This window comes from Atta cephalotes (assembly GCF_000143395.1).
Source record: "Atta cephalotes unplaced genomic scaffold scaffold00009, whole genome shotgun sequence".
NCBI classification, from domain to species: Eukaryota; Metazoa; Arthropoda; class Insecta; order Hymenoptera; family Formicidae; genus Atta; species Atta cephalotes.
In genome coordinates this window covers 2,128,064-2,148,682 of record NW_012130073.1, presented here as the reverse complement: position 1 = coordinate 2,148,682, position 20,619 = coordinate 2,128,064, and the positions used below count along the sequence as shown (strand labels likewise).

At 33.3% G+C, this 20,619-nt stretch overlaps 1 protein-coding gene across 1 annotated transcript in view; it reads left to right on the top strand.

Annotated features, from left to right (window-relative positions):
* The first annotated feature begins 2,534 nt into the window (after positions 1–2,534).
* The window catches only part of LOC105627619 (putative mediator of RNA polymerase II transcription subunit 26), a 36,079-nt gene continuing 17,994 nt past the window's right edge, over positions 2,535–20,619 (top strand). Inside the window, exons 1-2 of the mRNA XM_012208896.1 lie at positions 2,535–2,775; positions 11,076–12,551. Of these exons, the coding sequence (XP_012064286.1) occupies positions 2,535–2,775; positions 11,076–12,551 (1,717 nt within the window). The remainder of the gene's footprint in view (positions 2,776–11,075; positions 12,552–20,619) is intronic.

The following is a 20,619-nucleotide window of genomic DNA, read 5'->3' as shown; positions in this document are numbered from 1 at the left end:
AGAAATAGGAAACAAAAAGCATATTGTAGAATAGATTTTAACGAAAAAACATTTAGAAAAGAAGATTTTCTTTTAGATTCTTAGTTAGAAAGTTCCGATTCACAAAGGCCATAAAAATAGGAAATTTCTTTCAGAAAGGTACCTTCAGATTTTATATGAATACATGGTTTTATATTTTAAAAAGATGTATAATATGGATTGTATATAAATCAAGTATTGTTGCTAAAAATTGCCATTAAAAACTGCATAAATCAGTTAGAATTTTATAGCATTATTTAGAAATTAAATTCATCAAATAGTCGTTAAAATAGTTTCAACTGTCAGTACTCTATTTTTAGTATTCTCTTTCATGATTTACAATTAAATAAAGATTGATAATATTCTATATATATATGCTTTAAATAAAGATAAATGCAATTTAAAAAAAATTATGAAACAATTTAAGTTTATAAGAAAAGAATCAAAAATTGAAACGCGCTTTTAAAATGCCATTGGCAAAATGGCAAAAGATATAAATCTTCGTGCTCAGATTAAGAATTCTAAACCCTAAGTTCAGATATCCTTTAATTCTTTCAAAAATAAATATATTAATGAGTCTCTGACATCAATTTTAAACTAAAACTGCAACAATGGCTTCTATTTTATACCACTTACACATCGGACAAAAGTTGATTAATCCTAAAATATCATATAATATTTTTCTTTTTTTTCTTGAGATTTGTTATGCTATCAAGTGATTAATCGTTTCGATAACATTAAAATTTTTATATTTGTTTATTATTCACGTAAGTATTAAATAAATAACATAATTGAATAACATAATTAAAAAAATGATTAGTAGATCTTAATAGTAGTTAATGATTTATATAAATTGTGTGTATATATGTGTAACTTTAATACAATAGATTCTATAATCACAAATATTTTTTTTATCGTAATCGACATAATAAATTCTTTTAAGAATTCTACTTACTTAATTTTGATTACAATAATATTTCTTCTCTAATAATATCTCTAATTATATACCAAATTATATATGTAGTCATAATATACAAAAACTTGATGCATTTTTTAATATGTGTATATCCGCTAGCTTTTGAAACTTTATTTTTGGCAGGATTTTTTTATAATTAGAGATTCTTAATATATAGTTTTTATGTTTTGCAACAAATCGCGTTTTAAAACGCGTTTTCGCTTTTTGATTCCCCTTTATATAACATGTATAAATGAAAAAGTGAATTTATACAATTGGAATGGACATCTCACGCGAATAATGAAAGATTAAACAGAATTATTTAACAAATATTAAGGAATTAAAAAGAGAAATTGAGAAAAAATATAGAAAACCTATAAAATAAACAACTCTAATTAATTAATTGCAAAAGTCTGTGTTCCAACCTTAACTAAATTCCGAACATGTATAGTATCTCTCATTGTTAAGTTGATCATTAATCAAAAAAATAGTGACAGTTCATAGCCTGAGAAAAGACAAAGCAGGTAATAGGAATAACAGATTTCGGGTACGTTGGAAAATCCTATGTTGGAAAAGCATATATTGTTATTCAAGGAATCGTCTTCGAACTTATCTCTGTCAATAGCATAGAGGATTTTTCCTCTACGTTATTCTGAAAAATATCGTATTGGTGGACGCAGGCGCCCTGAGAATCGACGCCGTCCCTGCCGAGGCAGCGGTGACGACAGCGCCAACGGGTGGGGGTACGTCTTCGTAAGATGGAAGATCGCTGTATGCGAGCGTTCAGTGAGTTCAGTCACTTCAGTCTCGTCTGATCTGCCGCAAGGTGAGGTACGTTATACGCTCGCCGGGTCTGACAGTGCGCGTGACAGTGCCAAGAGATCGTGGTAAAGCCGGTAGGTGCCTAAGAGTGTCGCCGGAGTGTCGCGCGCGCGCCGATAATGAAATTCATCCCTCGTCTGACACAGTACGACAGTGGCAGCAGAGGCAGCGACAGTGACATCACTAGTACTAGTAGTAGTGATCGCGGTAATAATATATCGTTTCGGTGCGACACTGTCAGTGACAGTAAAACGAGCAGGATGTATAAACGGCAAGATCACCGAATATTATAATAAACGCTTTTTTTTTTCGTTCCCCCGGACACACTCACGCATACACATACATACGCACGCACGCACGCACGCACGCACGCACGCACGCAAGCACGCACGCACGCACGCACGCACGACCGTACGTACGGCGACTCTCGCGAATTCGCGCATACGCGCACGCGTGCCGAGCACGCAGCTTCGCGATTCGCGACAGTGTCACGTTCTTGGGTCGCGCGCGAAGAGTAGAACGAACGGGGGAGTAATAAACAAAGGGAGTTGCTGATAGTTAAAAGAGAGATACACATATGTAAATAGAGTGTTTTTCTGAGTTTTTTCTCTCGACCCGTGAGTGGATTCGCTTTGAAAGTGAAGTGCATCGCAGTGTGATATCGATAGAGAGAAACTTGTCCTCGGTGGAGTGCGGTGTGTTGATAAATCGATCGAGATTAAAGCCTTTAAGTTTATAAATGGAAACAACAATGCTGTTGCCGATCGCACCTGCAGTAGTCACGAAGGTCCACGATGACAAAGATTTTGCAGATGCGAATTATTACCACCAATTCTTTTGTAAACAGCTGCGGGATCAAGAGCAGGAGCTGCAGGAATTGCTGGAGACTTTAGAGAGGAGGAGGAAGCAGCAACAACAGCAGCAGCAGCAGCAGCAGCAACTTTACCAGCAGTTGCAACTATTGTTGACACCAAATGATTCTTGTAAGTTTTTCTTTTTTAATGTTCGAATATTCATTACGGAGAATTTCATTGCGATATTTTCGAAACTTTCAATCCTTAACTCTCAATCGAGATCTAAATCTTATTAAGTCTTAAATGAATGAGAATTAATTGAATCTCGGACCTATTGATTATACGTTGCTCTATAAATTGAAACAATGCATGAGAAGGTTCGATCTTAATTTGAAAATAGTCACCTGTTATTTCAGCGGCGAGCAAATTACATTTAATCATATTTCTAATGTTGTGTTTACTGATTATTATTTGATTGGTCAATAATTTTTTATTAAGTTGAAAAATAATTTTTCCTTTTTTCTGAAAAACTTAATTTTTTTGATTGTATCACTTTTGAAATTAAACAATGATATTAACTGTTTTCTGACTTATCAGTATTTTTGAGGACATTACGAATATGAATTTACTCTCAATTTTCTGGAAAAAAAAGTAGAAACCAAACAAATATTACAAAGGAAATAAGTATATTAAGTAACGAGACCTTCAATTTTTATTCTTTAGAATGAGAGAGATTTCTCTTCATAATAGAATAATAGAATAAGATCACTCCAAAAAGAATTTAGAAAGTATGAATAGAATGGGAAAAAAGTAACATGTATTTTACAATAATTCACGTTTTTTCAAATACCCCAGGTGACCTGTTGTCAGGTTCACATTAGAAGAAACGTTGAGCCGGCCGGCCGGCAGGTCAGTCGATCCCAACATGTCGCTTTGTCCACTGCAGAATTTATATCCAGTAACATGACAATAACATAAACGTCGATGCTATAATTTCATAGTGTAACTATTATGTATAACATATTTCGAACTACTTTCTAAAACTTTTAGAATGAATTTTACTCTTAAAAATTGAAAATGAAGCCACTCTTTTTGAAGTCTACATCAATTTTCACTCTTTGAAATGAGATTCCATTCCAAAGACTTTAGAGAGTACATTTATATTGAATATGAAATTGCATTGAGAAAAATTGAACGAACCAGAAGATCATTATATCAATTAGAATTTTGCCTTTACTTTACCTTGACTAAAATTATAATAGATTCAATTCAGAACATTTTAATATGTTCATTTCTTATCAGAATTTCAATTAATATAACCAAACTCTCTTTCCAATATGATGTTATTATTTAGTTTACTGGATGAGATTCTGTTTTTAGTCATACTAGTAGATTGAAAACTCGATAATTGTTCGCGCAAACTTCAATTACGTGGAGCAACTTGGTTCTATCAATTATTGTTCACATGAATCTTAATTCTCGACATAAAGCTTGAACGCCGTATTGAATGTACGGCACTGTGAATTACTGATAATGTGCTACACTAATGCTGCTACAATGCATACGAACAATCGGTATGGCTCGCCGCTCAGTGCGATTGATTCATGATCTGTGAATCCGGGTTCGATCCCACCTGTGTCCCGTATACGCGATTTTTTCGCGTTCGGCGTTAAACTGTAGGTCCCTTCGAATGTTGACAAACTCTAAAGAGTGCAAACTACTAACAAGTGCAAAAACATATAAGCGAGCTTTGCTACTCCCCCGAGAAGGCTCTAAAGCTGAATTGATACGTATGGTATACTGTGACCCAATAATGAGATCGGAAAGAGGGAAATATATGAAGACAAAGATAATAATCGGTATGTGTACAACGTTGAGTTACTTGTATTCCTTGTTTCTTTCTTCATCTCAATTCAATGACTATAAGTTTGCATGAAGCTTAATAGGATAACTTAGGGAAACTGTAGCGAGAGAATTCACGTGCGACTGAAACGTAGAATATAAATACGAACAAAAATAACAAAATTATCATGTAACTTCTATAATTAACGTGGGCCGTGTACTTGTGCGCGGTTTCACGCGCGCGGCTGGTTCATCGAACCTTACCTACCTACCTGCCTCGAGTTTATCGGGAATCGATGGGAATGAGTATGACGCGTGCGCTTGCTCATAGGAATCCAATTTGCCCGTGTTGCGCTTTTTAAAAGGCTCTTTACGAACCGTGACGGGATTGCCGGTAAGACGATCGCGTTGCTCCGCACGCGAACGGAAACGTACGCATGAAACAGACGCACTTTACGACGCGGATTCTATACTTACGCGCGCGCGAATCTTTCTGAAATCTTTCTGGCAAGCGCAAAATACGACGCATGAATCGTCTCTCCTAATCTGTTTTTTTTTTCTTTTCCAGTCGCGTGGATTTTCTCTCGCGCATAAACGTTACATTTTAATAATATTACTTTAGCTATATAAATTTATTATTTACTTAGCTATATATTATTTTAGCTATATACACAGCCTTAGCTGTTAAGTATAAAGAAAACTTTCAATTTATTTTCTTAAAAAAATATTGGCTGTAGTAAAAAGGATTGACAAAATAAACTGTTATAAAAATATTTTTTTTATTGAAATGTAATTTTCGATAGATATATCAATTTTTGAAGGTATTTTTATATTTATGGCCAAGGTTATGTTATGTATATTATATTGTAAACATATAATATATTGTATCCCGCATTGAAACGATTATGTCGTCAATCAGTCGCTCGGAAATTTTATTTGATTTATAAATAGTCGGCAAATTCTGTTTCCGACTTCTAAAATGAATGAAGGATACGAATTCTTCGTATTGTCTATTTTTGTCTATTCGTTACTTATTCTTAGATATTTTTGCTCTTATTTATTTTTCCATCAGAAAGATCCGCGTGCAAGTTTTCAGCGATTTTATTAAAAACACGGTGCCTTCTTTCGGTTTTAAACTCATCTCGGATATGTGCGACATGTACGTTTTTTGTGTATTCGTCTATTTATATCTTCATCGAAAAAAGCATTTACGAATTTGTACTAAAAAAAAAAACGCGTCATTTTTACCGGAGCAAAAAATTGCCGATCCATCAAAAATGGACAGTATCTTCTTTTTTTTTAATCCGCGTCAAATACATTCGTGTTTTCTATTCATACATTTTACAGAGAAAAGCATATTTTACTTATATTTTTTTATTTCTTTTGTTATTTACTTAAACATTTTTTTTTATTATTTTATACTTATATGTTTATTTACTTGTCTTTTTTCTTCGAAAATCACGATTGCGAATTTTTTAAATATATTGCCAAAAAGAATCTTTCAATTCATCTATCTCTGTAAAGTATTTTTAGTATTTTCCGATTTATTTTCCGAGAATTGCTAATTTATTTTTGCAACTTTAATTACCGTCGTGATTTTTCTGTAAGCGCGTCATGTCGATTCCTCATTCGATATACTGACTTAAGGCCATTTGACGTGATAAAAAAACTCGAGTACTTGCACGTGGAAGCTTTCATCGATCATCGAACGGAAAGCACGCGCTGTTTCGACTTAATCGCCGAGCCAGTTTGCCGTGCGATTTTTCGCTGTTCCAGTTTTTCGTGCCGACTCACCCTTAATTAGCATCCGATAGAAAAGTCGACTCGTTACACGCTCGAGCGATAATGTTCGGCGGAAGCCGAGCGTACTTAGCTATCTGCACTTGGACCGGTTTTCCATTCCTCGCGACTTGTATAGGCAGCAATTAAGGTTCGATCGCGACGCTGCGTATCGTGTCGCGCGTCACGCGCACGTCGCACGTTTTCGAAAGTCCGAACGAAAGCGGTTCTCCAGCACTTATCAGATCTGCTCTGCTCGAATAATTTCTCTCCCGCGTGACGCGGTACGATTCGGCCGCGGCGATTTTACGCCGCCGATGAAATTACTTTTCCTAAAAAAGGAGAAAAAAACCGCGACGCGTCTTTCACGAAACGCGCCTCATCTGCGAACGAACAGAACAGATTCCGGTGGCAAATTAAATTCAATAAAGAAATTAAAAAATACGTTTTTTATTTATTTATTTTTTTTTTATTAATTTTTATTAATATTTATATTGTATCAAAAACTTGACAAATTAGATTGCAGTCCGTGATTAATGTAGCAAATTCTTTAGATTTTATATGACGTGATTGTAAATGCTATTGTCATTATTCGGACGAATGTTTTAGTTATTATGCCCGTATTGTCACGCATCTGTCAGTAGTGTCGATAGTCGAAATTAATCGTAAGAGTCGCGTCTAACTCTATAAATAGTGTCGCGAGAGGTGGCAGATAATAACTAATTATTAAACAGTCGCCGCGCGACTTCGGACTTTGCACTATTATATCTTCGCTGATGGGGCATGCAAGGGCAAAGATAACGATATTTTTCTTACATAATAGAGACCCATTACGATCGAATCCGTTCGGCTCAGATATCATTTGCGATGCGACATATTGCGGATATTCCTTTTGGATTTTACATTTCTGCGATAACGAGGTTAACGAAGGGGTTAACTCATTAGAAGCACATAGAATATACATTTTAATCTCTACTGCCGCATTGATTTCCATTTGTCAATACTTGTTCAATTTTATACAACTACCTAACTGTGAATTGAACGTCCAAAAAGAAATGAAGCTTTTACACATATATTCGTTATCTCGTTGACTCTTGATTTAAGCTTGTTAAATATACTTGATTAAATAGAGATAGGTCAGTAACTTAAAGACAAGTTCAGCATAGCGCCATAGACATAGGTCAGGACGATAGCATTATAAAGGCAGATCAGTACAATAGTATACAGGGTGTTCATAAAATCTATCTTCGAAAAATGTAAGAATTAATTTTTGTTATCGTTTTTTTCCTTTTTTAAAAAATGTATTAGTACCTTTGTAATTCTATAAATTACAATTCTGTAAATAATTTGTTTTCATTAGATTAACAATTTCAGCATCATTTTTGCATAATTATGATAATAATAATAATAAGTTATTTTTTTAAATGCGATCAAATATGTATTAATAAAATAATTTTTTTATACGACTTTTCGGACAGATCTTATTTAATTCATACATTTTTCTTTCAAGCAGTTAAAAAAAAGTAAAGAATTGAGTTTTGTAATTTTCTCACGCCAAGTGACAGTGGATAATTAAGTCGTTCCGTTTGTCAACATATGTCTGTTTGCGTGCGCGATCATTTGTTGTCCGCGTGCTCGGAGCCATGAGAGAAGTTTTTTTTTCGCCGGGTCGAAAATGGTCTTTCTTTGGTCCTCAAAGCTTTGTCTCCCACATCGATTACTTTTAAACTTTTTTCCTGACAAACTGTCAATATTGTTGGAAACGTATGAAATTAGGATATAAAGATCATTGTAACACGAGATATATTTACATGAGAGTTAATTCATTAGATATATAATTTTTATTGCATATTGCATCGTAACATGCTAAGTAATGACTTTTGATGTTGTTAGGATATATTAAATCAGATACATTAAATTTAATTTTTCTGACATTTTCTTTTATTAAATTCTATTTTTCCAAGTTTGGTTGATTTTTTAAATTGAAATTTTTTTTATTCATTTTTTACTTTAATGTTATTATGTAATCTGTTTTCTTTTTTTGTTCCCTCAAGAGAATAAATAAATTAATATAATCTCTCTCTTCTTTCATAACACTTAATTCTTTCGAGTGGAATCTCACTCTAAAAAGTGAAAATTTAGTCAATCTTAAAAAAGAGAGGCTTAGTTTTCTATCTTGAACGAGATTCACTCTTCAAAGTGAGATTCACTCTAAAAATTTTTGAGAGTATTCATTTTAAGCAGTGTTCGAGTATCATTGTTTATATCTTGTCTCACGTGTTAAAAAATCTGTCTATTGTAGAATACAAACGAGTTAACTAATTATTAATACTTTAACACGAGAAGATTTTTGCATCGTTTAAAAAATAAAAAATTGAGTCGAGTATGTAACAAACTGCAATGACTATAATGAGTAATCATTAAACGAACGTTTGACTGAATATTTGATAAACTTGCAAATATGGGAGAAAGGGAAAGTATGGTGGCACGTAAATATCAGTAGAATTGATCTTTCTGTAATCGTGATTCATACGGATCACCTACAGGCGTCATTCGTACACAGTTTCCCATCTGCTTTAGGCGAAATTGCAATCTTAAATCGCAACGCATCTCACTGGAACAGCGATGAATCATCATGCCATATAACTGGCGTTTCCGTGTATTTTCAATCGCCGCAATTGCTCCCGTATCTTAAACTGAATTCCTAAAGACATGTCATTGGGTTGATTCCAACTGATCTCTCCCGAATTACTAGCCATTTAATTCTGTGCCACAAATGAATTAATTGTTACGAGAAGAACATAATATTAATACGCAATTATTTTTGCTTTATTTGTTTTCGACTTATTTTAAATAGTTAATATAATAATGAAGTTTGATATAACAGATTAATGTCATTTTTCTTTATGTTTCCTCGATCATTTTCATTGTTGTAAAGAAAGTACTCGGGGTAGACTACATATTCTTTTATTTTAATTCATTTTTATTTTATTTTAAAAGAATATACTTAACCCTAAATGTTCTCTATAGTTTTCTTTTTTAATTAAAAAAACGATCAAAATGTATTACTCTGTAGAAGATATTATGATCTCTTTGAAAATCTTTGAAAAAGAACAACACAAGTGCTATTGACGGATGAATTGTAAAGTTAGTTTACTTTTGTTAATTGATAGAGTATTCTTTATCTACTCATTTATAACTCGAAAATTACATTAGCTGTGTCATAATTTTGAAGTAAGGGATAATATATTATACTGCATACAAAGTTATGTAGACAAAATTTATATCGACAAGACACGAGATACATACGTTTCAATTACAAAATGCAGTGGTTGAATTAGATCAGAAAGAAATGTTGGATGTTGACTGATGATGCATCGTTGCACGTAATATTAAATAGTAACATTAAAAATCGTATACTTAGCTTCAAAATGTATTCCGAAGGGATATAAATCATGTCGAACATACCTAGTAGTTTTCCATGCAGATAAAAAGTTATCCTGAGTGACGGCTAGACATCGGTTTATCAATGGTCAGAATAATTTTGTAAATAATAATTTGTCACTTTGTGATACTATGTTACCTATTTTATTTTCGCTCCGTTATTTATCTACAAAATATATATATGTATATATATATATATATATGTTTGCAAAATTTTTTTTGTTTTTCTTCTTCAATTTTTCTACTTACTACATCATTCAAATACACGCAAGTCAACTTAAACTTCATTCGCGAGTTTATTCCCTAATTAAATTTAAACACTGTATATGTAGTTATAATTTGTTTCAAGGTAAATATAACAATAATATCCATATTTTAGAGAGATTCTTCTTTCTAATTTAATATTGTATAATATATATTTTATTTATTAATATATTTTGTATATAATATTGATCAATTTAATAAAAAATTAAAAACGAATAAAGAAATGACGGAAAACAAGTATAATAAGAAGGTCATCTTTTCGTAGTATTACGCAATACAATATCGCAATCTTTATTCCTATTTTCGAAATCATTAATTGCATGTTATACGTTATTGATACACACGATGCTAGCATTACGGTACGTGATGTAATTCTGTACTTTACTCTATCGCAACATTTTGCAATCAACAATGAAGAATACTAAAAAGTAAAAACTTCAATAATATTAAACAACTAAATTTAAGAAAAAATGTTAAAATAGAAAAATTTAAGATTCCATGTGTCAAAAATAAAAAATTTATTTTTGATACTTATTGTACATCTCAAATTAAATTTATCTCAAATTAATCTCAAATTAAATTTTGTATTTTTGATACTTGTGGAATTTTATATTTTTTTATTTTCATTTATAATTTCATAATAATTTTTTATTTGAATAATTGCTCATAAGACTTAAATTCAACTTTGATTATTTGATGATTAATTATTTTAATACAAATATATTTAAGTTAAATTATAAATTTAATTGATTAAACGTCTTCTATTTAATGTCATTGGATTAATTTTTTACTATTATATTGATTATATTAATTTTTGCAAAGCATAAGACAAAATTCTTATGTTCTTGTTAATTAATGATTTATTGCTATAAAAATGATATATATGAATGATATAGATGAATTTTTGAATTTTTAAGTATAGAAGAAAGTTGCTGAATGTGTATCAGTTACATAATCTTTTGCAGCATATTGCAAAGAAATTTATAATAAATTAATTTGTTATTAATAAAAAATTAAATATGTAGTAATGAAATGCTTAAAGCTACAATTTTTAAATAATACTTTACTATAATATTTTATAATTTAATTAAGTATTACATAAAAGTTTGTTTTATAAACTCATAAATTAATTTCTTATGTTTCAGATAATCGCAACAACAATCGGAATGACTATCGCAACAATGTTTTACATCAGGAACGATCACAACAAACAAGGAGTACTACAAACACAATTGAAGAAAGACGTACAAGAAACCAATTGCAGTCGCAGGTACAGCCGAAGCCGGAGCCGAAGTTCGAACCGGAACCAGAACCGGAGCCCCAGTTGAATCCACAACCAAAAGAAGCACCAACACCGAACCAGGTGTTGGATTTGGAAGAATATGATTCAAAACCGGTATCTTTGTTTGATTTACTGAAGAATATAAAGCTGGATGATATAAAGCTGATCCTACAATTGGGGAATTTAATTGGAAAGTTCGAGCTGGATGAGCCAAAGCTCTCACAGTTGTACCAGAATCAGAAGCCGATAGACTTCGATTCGTTGCCGATTTCGAAATCGGTATACTCGCTGTACGAAGAAAACTGTTCACAAAAAAATGAACTGTTCAATTTGGAAGACTCTAATTCAGAAAGTAAAACTCTTCCTCTTCCCCAAAAAACTATAGACTTTGAAGATCAACAGTTTAAATCTTATTCCGCGGCACGTAAAATCAAACTCTTAAAGCGCCAAGTCTTTATGAATAGAAGATCTCCCTACGTAATACTGAGACCCATAAAGCGCTCCCGTGATTTCATTGAAGTGTATCACGCATCACTCAGTACCATTCGGACTAAAATTAAAAATTCTAAAAATTTTCAATGTAGTAGTCCAATTCCCTCAAAATTTTCAGAGGCAGATAGTCCAATGTCCTCAAAATCTTCAGAGGCAAATAGTCCAATTCCCTTAAATTCTGCTTCTTCAGAAGCAGATAGTTCAGTTCCCTCAAATTCTTCAGAGGCAGATAATCCAATTCTCTCAAAATCTTCAGAGACAGATAATTGCCTTTACTATATGTCAGACGAAGAAGATGACTATTTAACGCGCTGCAAAAACAAAGCTTCGAAAGCATTTAAAATGACCGAGGAGGAGTACTTGAAGGAGTGGCACTCGTGGAAGCAAAGTGATTCCTTCCAGACTGATTTCTCTGAAGACGAGGAGACTGATTCAAGGATTGCTATAAAAGAAGAGCAGCAGGTGAGCTTTCAACATCAGCTCAACATGTCTCAGATGATGGCACAGTTTTCAGTCCGGATGTCACCATCACTACTGAAACCATTATCATCAAGAGCTTCATACACATCATCAGGAGCTTCATGTACATCATCAGGAGCTTCATATACATCATCAGAAGTTTCATCATCATTATCAGAAGCTTCAACATCATCATTAGAAACTTTACCATCACCGATGGCAATCAAAAATCCGTTGAACGAGGACAATCAACGAATTACTCGAAAGAAGCACGAAGAAATGCAACAGCAGATGGCATACAATATCAAAAAAAGCACCCTCATCGACCATTGCTATCACCAAACGAACGTGTCTGAAACCCTTCAAGTATTCAAAGAGGAGTTAGAGACAGAAGAATCCGGTAAGTGAAATGTACATTTTGAATCTTGAACTTTTCGATAAAATCTCTTTGCGATTTAACGATGAACGATTTTTGGCTTTTTTTATTTTAGTTCGGATTTAAAGCAGCCATTGATTATATTTAACATCTCAATAGCTAATGTGCTAATTTTATTATTCGATTAGATATCAGTTGTTTTCCATCGATTCCCAGATAATTCTCATTTATAATATCACAAATAACATGTTCAATATTAACAATAAAGAAATAGTAAATACAAATTTTTATTAAGTTTAATATTACAAAAGATACTTTATGTATATATATATATATATAGATACATATCTAGCTATTTGAAGATAATTTGATGATAATAGTGCGCGAATCGTTCCTCGGAGTATCACAAATTCTATTACCTGTACGTAATGTATGCAAATAGATAAATATTATTTACTTTAATAATTTATCTTATAAGCAAATTTTTTTTGCGTTATTTTATTCAATTCCATTTTTTTGCATTTCACTAAAATTGTTCAGAATGAAATACGTGATACAAAAAGATACCGTACGAAATACAACAAATATGATAAAGCGAAACAGAGTATTGTCGAAACATTTTGAGTTCGATATGATATCTCGAACGCGGGGGATCGCACAATCGGCGGCATGATGCCCTGGAGTGCACTCAGCTGAATTCGGTTACCCGCATGAGTATGCTAATCGCGGGGACTCGGTTACTTGTCATCGCGCCTGTTTGCTCGCGCGACGACGACTGAGAAACTCGTTTTCGTGCGCGAGCGCGGAGGTCGGCAAACTAACGTCCTCAAGCAGTAATTTATTGCGAGAGAGATCCCGTGAGAATTTCGTGCCGCCGCGGAATTGATTCGTCAGTACGTCGGAAGGAAAGGAAAGGCGACAAAAGAAAAAAAACAGAAGAAGAGAGATAAGAAGGGAAAGAACGAGAAGAGAAAATGGACCGGAGTATTTCGGGCGAGACAGGTCTGATAAAGCGAGAAACACGCGTGTCTTGAAGTAACGACCTGAGCGATATGGATTTTTGCGGTTAACGCTCGAATATGTCACATGTTAACTCACGTGAGAACAGTCACTTGATTTTTACATTCAGTAGTAAGAAAATAGAACTTAATTTCACAGTAGTTTTCTTTATTGATCAGGAATTCATCCCATGTTTTATTTCCCTTCATTTTTTTAGGAAATATTAAATCTGTATATTCATAAAATTCTTGAATACAGATAAAATATAGATCAGTAACATATAATATGTAATTAACCTTACTATCGTTTTTTTTAACGTAATATTCGCGTAGAATGTCATATTTTATATGTTGAGCCAATTTTCATATTTCTCTTTAGTAATTTACTAACAAGTAAACTGATAATATTCAGTACGTTCTTTAAAAAAAATTAAATGCAAAACTTTTTATTATAACACACTTTTTATTTAAACAATTTACTAGATACAATAATGTATAAATAGCAAATATTTAGCGAATTTATTTATTTTTATAATGAATTATATAATAATATAATAATTATATAATAATAGTGATTTTTAATTGAAGTGTAAAAAATACTTCACGTAATCGTTTATGTAAAAAAAATTAGGTGATTATTCCTAGATTAAAATCATCCAGCAATGCCTATAATGTGTCATAGTCATATAATCGTGATTACTGAACAACTCGCAGTGATTACGTGAACAATATGTATTACATAATTTTTCTTTTATTCAACTCCCCGGGAGTATTATGTAAATTCCTGTGAAACATTGTTTTGTATAAATGCAGTTTACTTATGCGCGTGAATCCTTCCAAGTTTATTCTTGTCCTTCCATATGATCTTAAAATCTGTTTAACTTGTAAATGCTATGCTAACCACCGTATAGATCTCCTATGAATTTTCATGCTGAAAGCGCTTGATGGTATTTCTAGAACTCGCGGGATATTTGCAGTACATCCTCTTGAGGTGTATTTCAGCGAAACAGTTATCGTCTCGCTAAACAGTCATTAAATGCACAACGTAAATTGCGTTTCCGCGCACAATGCGATCCTCGGCGGAGGTAGATCTTTTTCTTATTTCGCCGTGTATATACAGCATATGTGTATAGAATATAAAATATCGAGCGCACTCGTACAGTTTTCTCAATACATCATGGACAATAAGTCTCATTCGCGCTGTATCGCTCGTTCCTGTGTCAATATTGACGGAGGATGCTGCGAACGCGCGCAGCACCGTAAATGTTGTATTTAATTGCTGGCCTCTCTCGGCACTGTTTCTCTTCTTCAATGACACCAATGATTACTGATTACCATCGGCAAAGGAGCGAGTTGATAGATCGATCTCCCGGCGCGACCCGGCTGTTGAAAATCCACTTCTCGTGTTATGTCTTCGGCGCGCATCGGCAAAATAGTGTCGAGGTCGGAAAAAGTTATCTATTCGTTTGTACATCGTGAATTAAAATCGTGAAGACACAGGTTTCTGCGAACTATCATGATTGTTTAGCTTCTTGAAATGATCTTGAATTGACAAATAACGAGGGATATATTAATAAAAATATAATGTAATTTAAATCAATCCGATAAAAAGAACTTATTCTGATTTCTTATTTTTGAAAATTCGTACAACTGAAAAAAAATCTATGTGGAAGGGACAGTTTTGCTGAAATATCTAAAATTTTAGCTAGATACAGATCTGAAAATAATTTTGTTGAACCATCAAAATAATTATATAGGATTAGCTGTAGAAAATTGTCGCTAGTTGCACAATAAGGTGCAACTCGGGAATTGAAAGCGATCGATTAAAAGACTGCCGCATGATAAAAGTAACATTAGTGTGGACGACATGGAATGGTTTTTGAAATGATTGCACTTATTTTCCGATAATGTTAGTTAGCGTTATTATTGTTATTGCACGTCACGTGACAATTTTAGTTATATTTTCCACGACTATTCGTGCACGAAATGGCTTGTAGAACTCGTAACAGACGCCATTCCTTCACGTGTCGCATTGCCGTATCTAACTGTAGTGTAATTTCTACCGAGGAGGTAGACGCGACTTGCATAACACTTTGCAATAAGCCACGAGCTATGATAAATGTTCTTTTTTGTCTTCAAGTAGCCTCGCACGCGCGCGAACGAGGGCAGCGAAATACACGTGTTTGCAAAAATCAAGGTGTTCTATTTACGGAAAAGGTTTTCTACTAATCCCCCGATAGCCTTCGAACTTTTGCCAAATTCTATGATTTTGCGATAACCTAAACCCCGAGAGCATAAAACACGCGGGATGAAAATAAATAAGTTCGGAAAATGTTGGTTGTCCTTGTAGTCTTGAAACGAACGTAGATATACAAATAATTTATTCGCAAGTCACTTATTTTTATCGTTACGAAACAATCGTTAAAACAAATAACGACTTGTCTTATCTAATATTGTTATCTAACTTCTTATAATTGTTATTTCACGACAATTTGTATATGCTACCGTTCATAAATAGTTGGGAAACACTTGCAATTTTCTCATGAAGAGTTAAATTAAAAAGAGTCTTTAATTTTGAAGAAATTTATGCGAATATATTATTAGAAAAACATTTTTAATTTCATAGTTACAAAACATTTTATAAAAATGAGTTTTTATATAACAAATTCGATATCATTATGAAAAGTAATCGCACAAAGTTAAAAAAAAATAAATAAAACGAAAAAATATATTTAAAAAGTAACAATTTCCAATTTCACATAATTTATACAAAATATAAATCGTCGAAACAAAATCAAAAAGAAGTAAATTTTTACAACTCTCTCCTCTTTAATATGCATTTTTAACAGTTTCTTGATTTTTTCCATCGAGGATAATTTAATTTTTCAGAGAGATACGAGAAAGTTGCAAATGTTCCTAAAGTAAACAATAATGTGTATAAAAATTTCATCTTCAAACATAGCCGCACGTTGTCGAATGTCACGATCGTGTCGTTAAGAATAATGCAGTATTCCGCGCGATTACGTCTTCAAATAGGTATCCAATCTCTCGGGGGAATCAAAACATGCCTAAACCATGCCGCGAGAGAATATTCCGCGCGCGTAATCACCGCTAGCGCTGCGGAATCCAACAGTCCGACGTCGTGTTGCTCGGCGGCAAAATCACGCCCGTTTGTACACCTGAGGAGTATGTTGCACCACATGGCGACATCGTTCCATCGTTCCTCTATCGAGCGTATGTATATACGCGTATGTATGATACGCGAGTACGCGTGCGCTCACGCGATCGCATATATACGCGCTCGTGACCCAGCCATAACGTACAAAGATGATTACGTGTCACGAGCGCGCCTCTCGCTCGCGGCAGTACTTCACCGAAACGATTAGAACGATCGTCCTCTGTCTCTCGCGTCTTGTTTGCAAGACATATTGCAATGAGAAGCCGCGATTGATTTTGGCGAGAATACAAGACAAGGATCAAAAACGCCGACGAACGTTTCATACATACGAGCTCGGCCTTTGATCGATCGACGTAAATCTGTTGTTTTTTATTTAAAATTTTTCACTCTGTCGCCTTTTTTTTCTTTCTTTTCTTTTTTTCTCTCTAAAGCTTAAGCAATCTTCATACTATGCATTGAAGATTGAAAATTGAGCATTAGAGATTAGAGACCGATTTTTTTTAGCTCTTTTCTTTTTTATCTATGTTCAAGAAAAAAAAATTGATGTATGATGTAAGAAGTTCAGAACAGGCTTTAAAATTTAAGCAATCAGAAACGAGTTAAAATTAAAATTGTCTGATTCGTCAAATTCTCTTTATTCATAAAACTCAGAAAATTTATAATCGAATAGTAAAATTAATGATGAACTACTAAGTGTGTAGAATTTTTAGTGTGATCGATGCTATGAGATATAATTATATATATATAGACATAATTATAATAATGTCAGATGCAGCTCAATGATAACTTAATAAAACTTAGAAATTAGATGTAACTTACATATAACGAGTTGATGTTGTTTAATTTGAAGATAAAAATTTTGTGAGATTAAATTAGTATATTTAATGTTATAAAATGGAAGCATTACTTCGTAAACAAATTAGTATAGTATAGTATACGAGTAATTTTCTTTGTAAGTTTCGCTTTCTAATTTTTTTTTTATAAACATAAACCATCTTTGAAATCAATCGTTCCATTTTTTCTCCTTATTAAAAATTCTAATTGTTATAAAAATCATATGTCGTATTCCTTCTGTGTACTGCAAGCTAAGTTGTGTTTCCATTAAAATATTGTTTTTACGTCCTTCAATTCTTGAGTTAAATTATTTAATTTCATTGTTTTAATTAAATTAACGTATCGAGCAGTGACGACTTATAGAAATGATTAAAATTGAATATAATTTGACATTACAAATTTTATAGAATCTGTAATGTATAATCTGATGCAAACTTAGTTTTTAAAGTACAAAAAAGTACAAAGCAGATATCGATATGTATATGATTGATATTACTTGCCAAGTTAATTTAATTCAACTTTGATTTAATTTGCTAATTTATATAAAACGAACTTGTCTTCGGAGGCGTTGAATATATTTTGACGACGGAAACGTACAGTTGAAAACTTTCAGACGCGGTAGATCTGAATGAGTAATGATGCCGATAGCGTCGGATGTCGCAATCTTGCAACATTGTCACGAATGACTTAAGTAGCAGTCATTGTGGAGAACTCGAGAAGTATGAAGCGCCAAATGGCGCTTCACAAATGGCAAGACAATGGGACATTCGAACCCGCGCGGGTTCTTTCAAAAGTGCCGCATTTCCTCTCTCGCTCTCTCTGCCCGCAGCTCTTTAAATGGACCCATAGCGTGGATCCCAATCTGCCAGACCAAGGCGATGACGGTGGCATGTGACCGGACACGTCGCAGATTCGACCTTGACGTTGCCCGATCATAATTGGTAATTGGCCGATTCACTGATGCGCAAGTCGCCGGTTTTGATCGGTTAGCCGGCTCGATGAAGACGCACAGGTGGATTAATGATCGGGTAAAAAATTACAAATTACACTTCTCAATACTTCTCGGATTACTTTGTTCTATACTCGCGTCCCTTTTACTGCTAAACGCGGTTGTTGGAGTCTTTCTTTCTTTTTTTTTATCAATCTCCATGATGAAACTCGCCGTTTGCCGTTATCACGGACCAAGAATCATGGCCGTACTTAGCGAGATGTACATCGCGCGGATACTCGTGCCGCCACTCGTACCGATTCACGAACGCGTAATCGCGCTCGTAAATTACTCGGCGCTTCGATGCGCGCGAGCATCGTGAGAATTGTTCTTTCATCTTGCGCTCGTAATCGGCACTGCAAGCCACGTGGGATAACTCTCGCGAGAAATGGACCAATTCCCTTCTTCGTACTGTTATTAGATGTCGAAGAAGCCATGGCAATCCTTTGAATTAAATGACGTTTAGTTTATTTTCCCGTGACGTTAAAATGTGAATGAATCCATGTGAATTTCTGTGGTTTGAAATTACTTAATTTTCAAACAAATGTCCATAATGTATATACTTAATAAATAATAAATAAATAATAGTTTAATAAATAATAAATTTAAGTCAAATTTAATGTATTTCTTGAGTTAAATTATTTTAATTAACCATCCATTGTTTTAATTAACTTTCCACCGGCAATTGCTGCACCGACAATTTAAAGGGCACAATCGACTTTTTGATTGTGAATTCTGATATATAAAAAAATAAGTAAAATACAACTTTTATGAAATAAAAACTCATTGTTTAAAGTATGTCACAAGTACGTAAGAGTTTTTTAAACTTCACACTCATTGTTAAAATTTTTACAAGTATATAAGAATTGTTTTCAGATTTTTATGCATCCGGAATAAAAAGAAAAAATCTGCATTCAAATTTGAAGATGCAGGTTAAGGTGATGGAAAGGTGAAAATTTCACATTGCTGATGGAAGATTAAATTAACGACATAGGCACAGTGGCAACCTATAGAAAAAATTATTTAAATTGGGCACTTAATTTCGACATCATGAATTTAACAATGTGGATCCTTTATTTGATTAATTGTTTGGACGCGAAAAATTTAGTGAGATATGAGATTTGCCATGCGCGCAAACAGTTGCTTCTCGATTTTTACGTAATTCGCGATTACCACTAACTGACCTTGCCTTTCTTTTTTTGGAAGATCGAAGGCACTGGTATTTTTTCATATCTTCGCAGACCTCTGCACTGGCGGTCTTCTTGTCTCCTATCCATCCGGGAGAGGGTCACATTGATTACTTTTTTTTTCCTCGTAATAAGTTACTCTGTTACGGAGAAGATATGAAGAGTCCGACATCCGGCGCAGATAAACTAAGCCCGTATGGTGTAGTCTTTTTTTATTTGCTTCTTTTTATACTCACGGACGGTCTTCATGATCGCATCACGTGTTTATGCGTTAATTCTTTCCATCGCAACTAAAAACTAACGGATTCATTATCTGAATTTCAAGGCGAATACTGTTTTTGATTTCATCTTCACGCGATGCATTTTGATGCCGTTAAGATATTAAATCACCAGCATAGCTTTGTGCGGATTTCTGCCTTTATTTCCAAGTATCTTAATTGAGAGTGTACATAATTAATGTGCATTTCTTCATCTAAAATCTGATGAACATTTCTGCGCAACGTATATTAAGTGAGTAATTTACGAAGACTTACGACAGATTCTTAAAAGGAATACATGTGCAATATCGCATCTCGACGAAAGGATAAATAGCTATCTTTTCTGATTATGCCTGCTTGTTCCAGTTGCAGAAAGTTCTAAATAAATGGTCGCTCAAAGTAGTATATAAACGTTGAGTCGAATTTAAACAAATTTGGCTTTGGTCCACTTGATCTTACACTGAGAAAAAAATATAATTAATTTTAATAAATATTTAGTTGAATACTGCCAACTAAACATTTACTTACAGTAAGTAAATACTTGTTCAATAAAAAAAATTATTGTTAAATCAAATCAACATTTCTTGTATCAAATAAATATATCTTTATATTTAATAAATATTTAGTTGGCAGTATTCAACTAAATATTT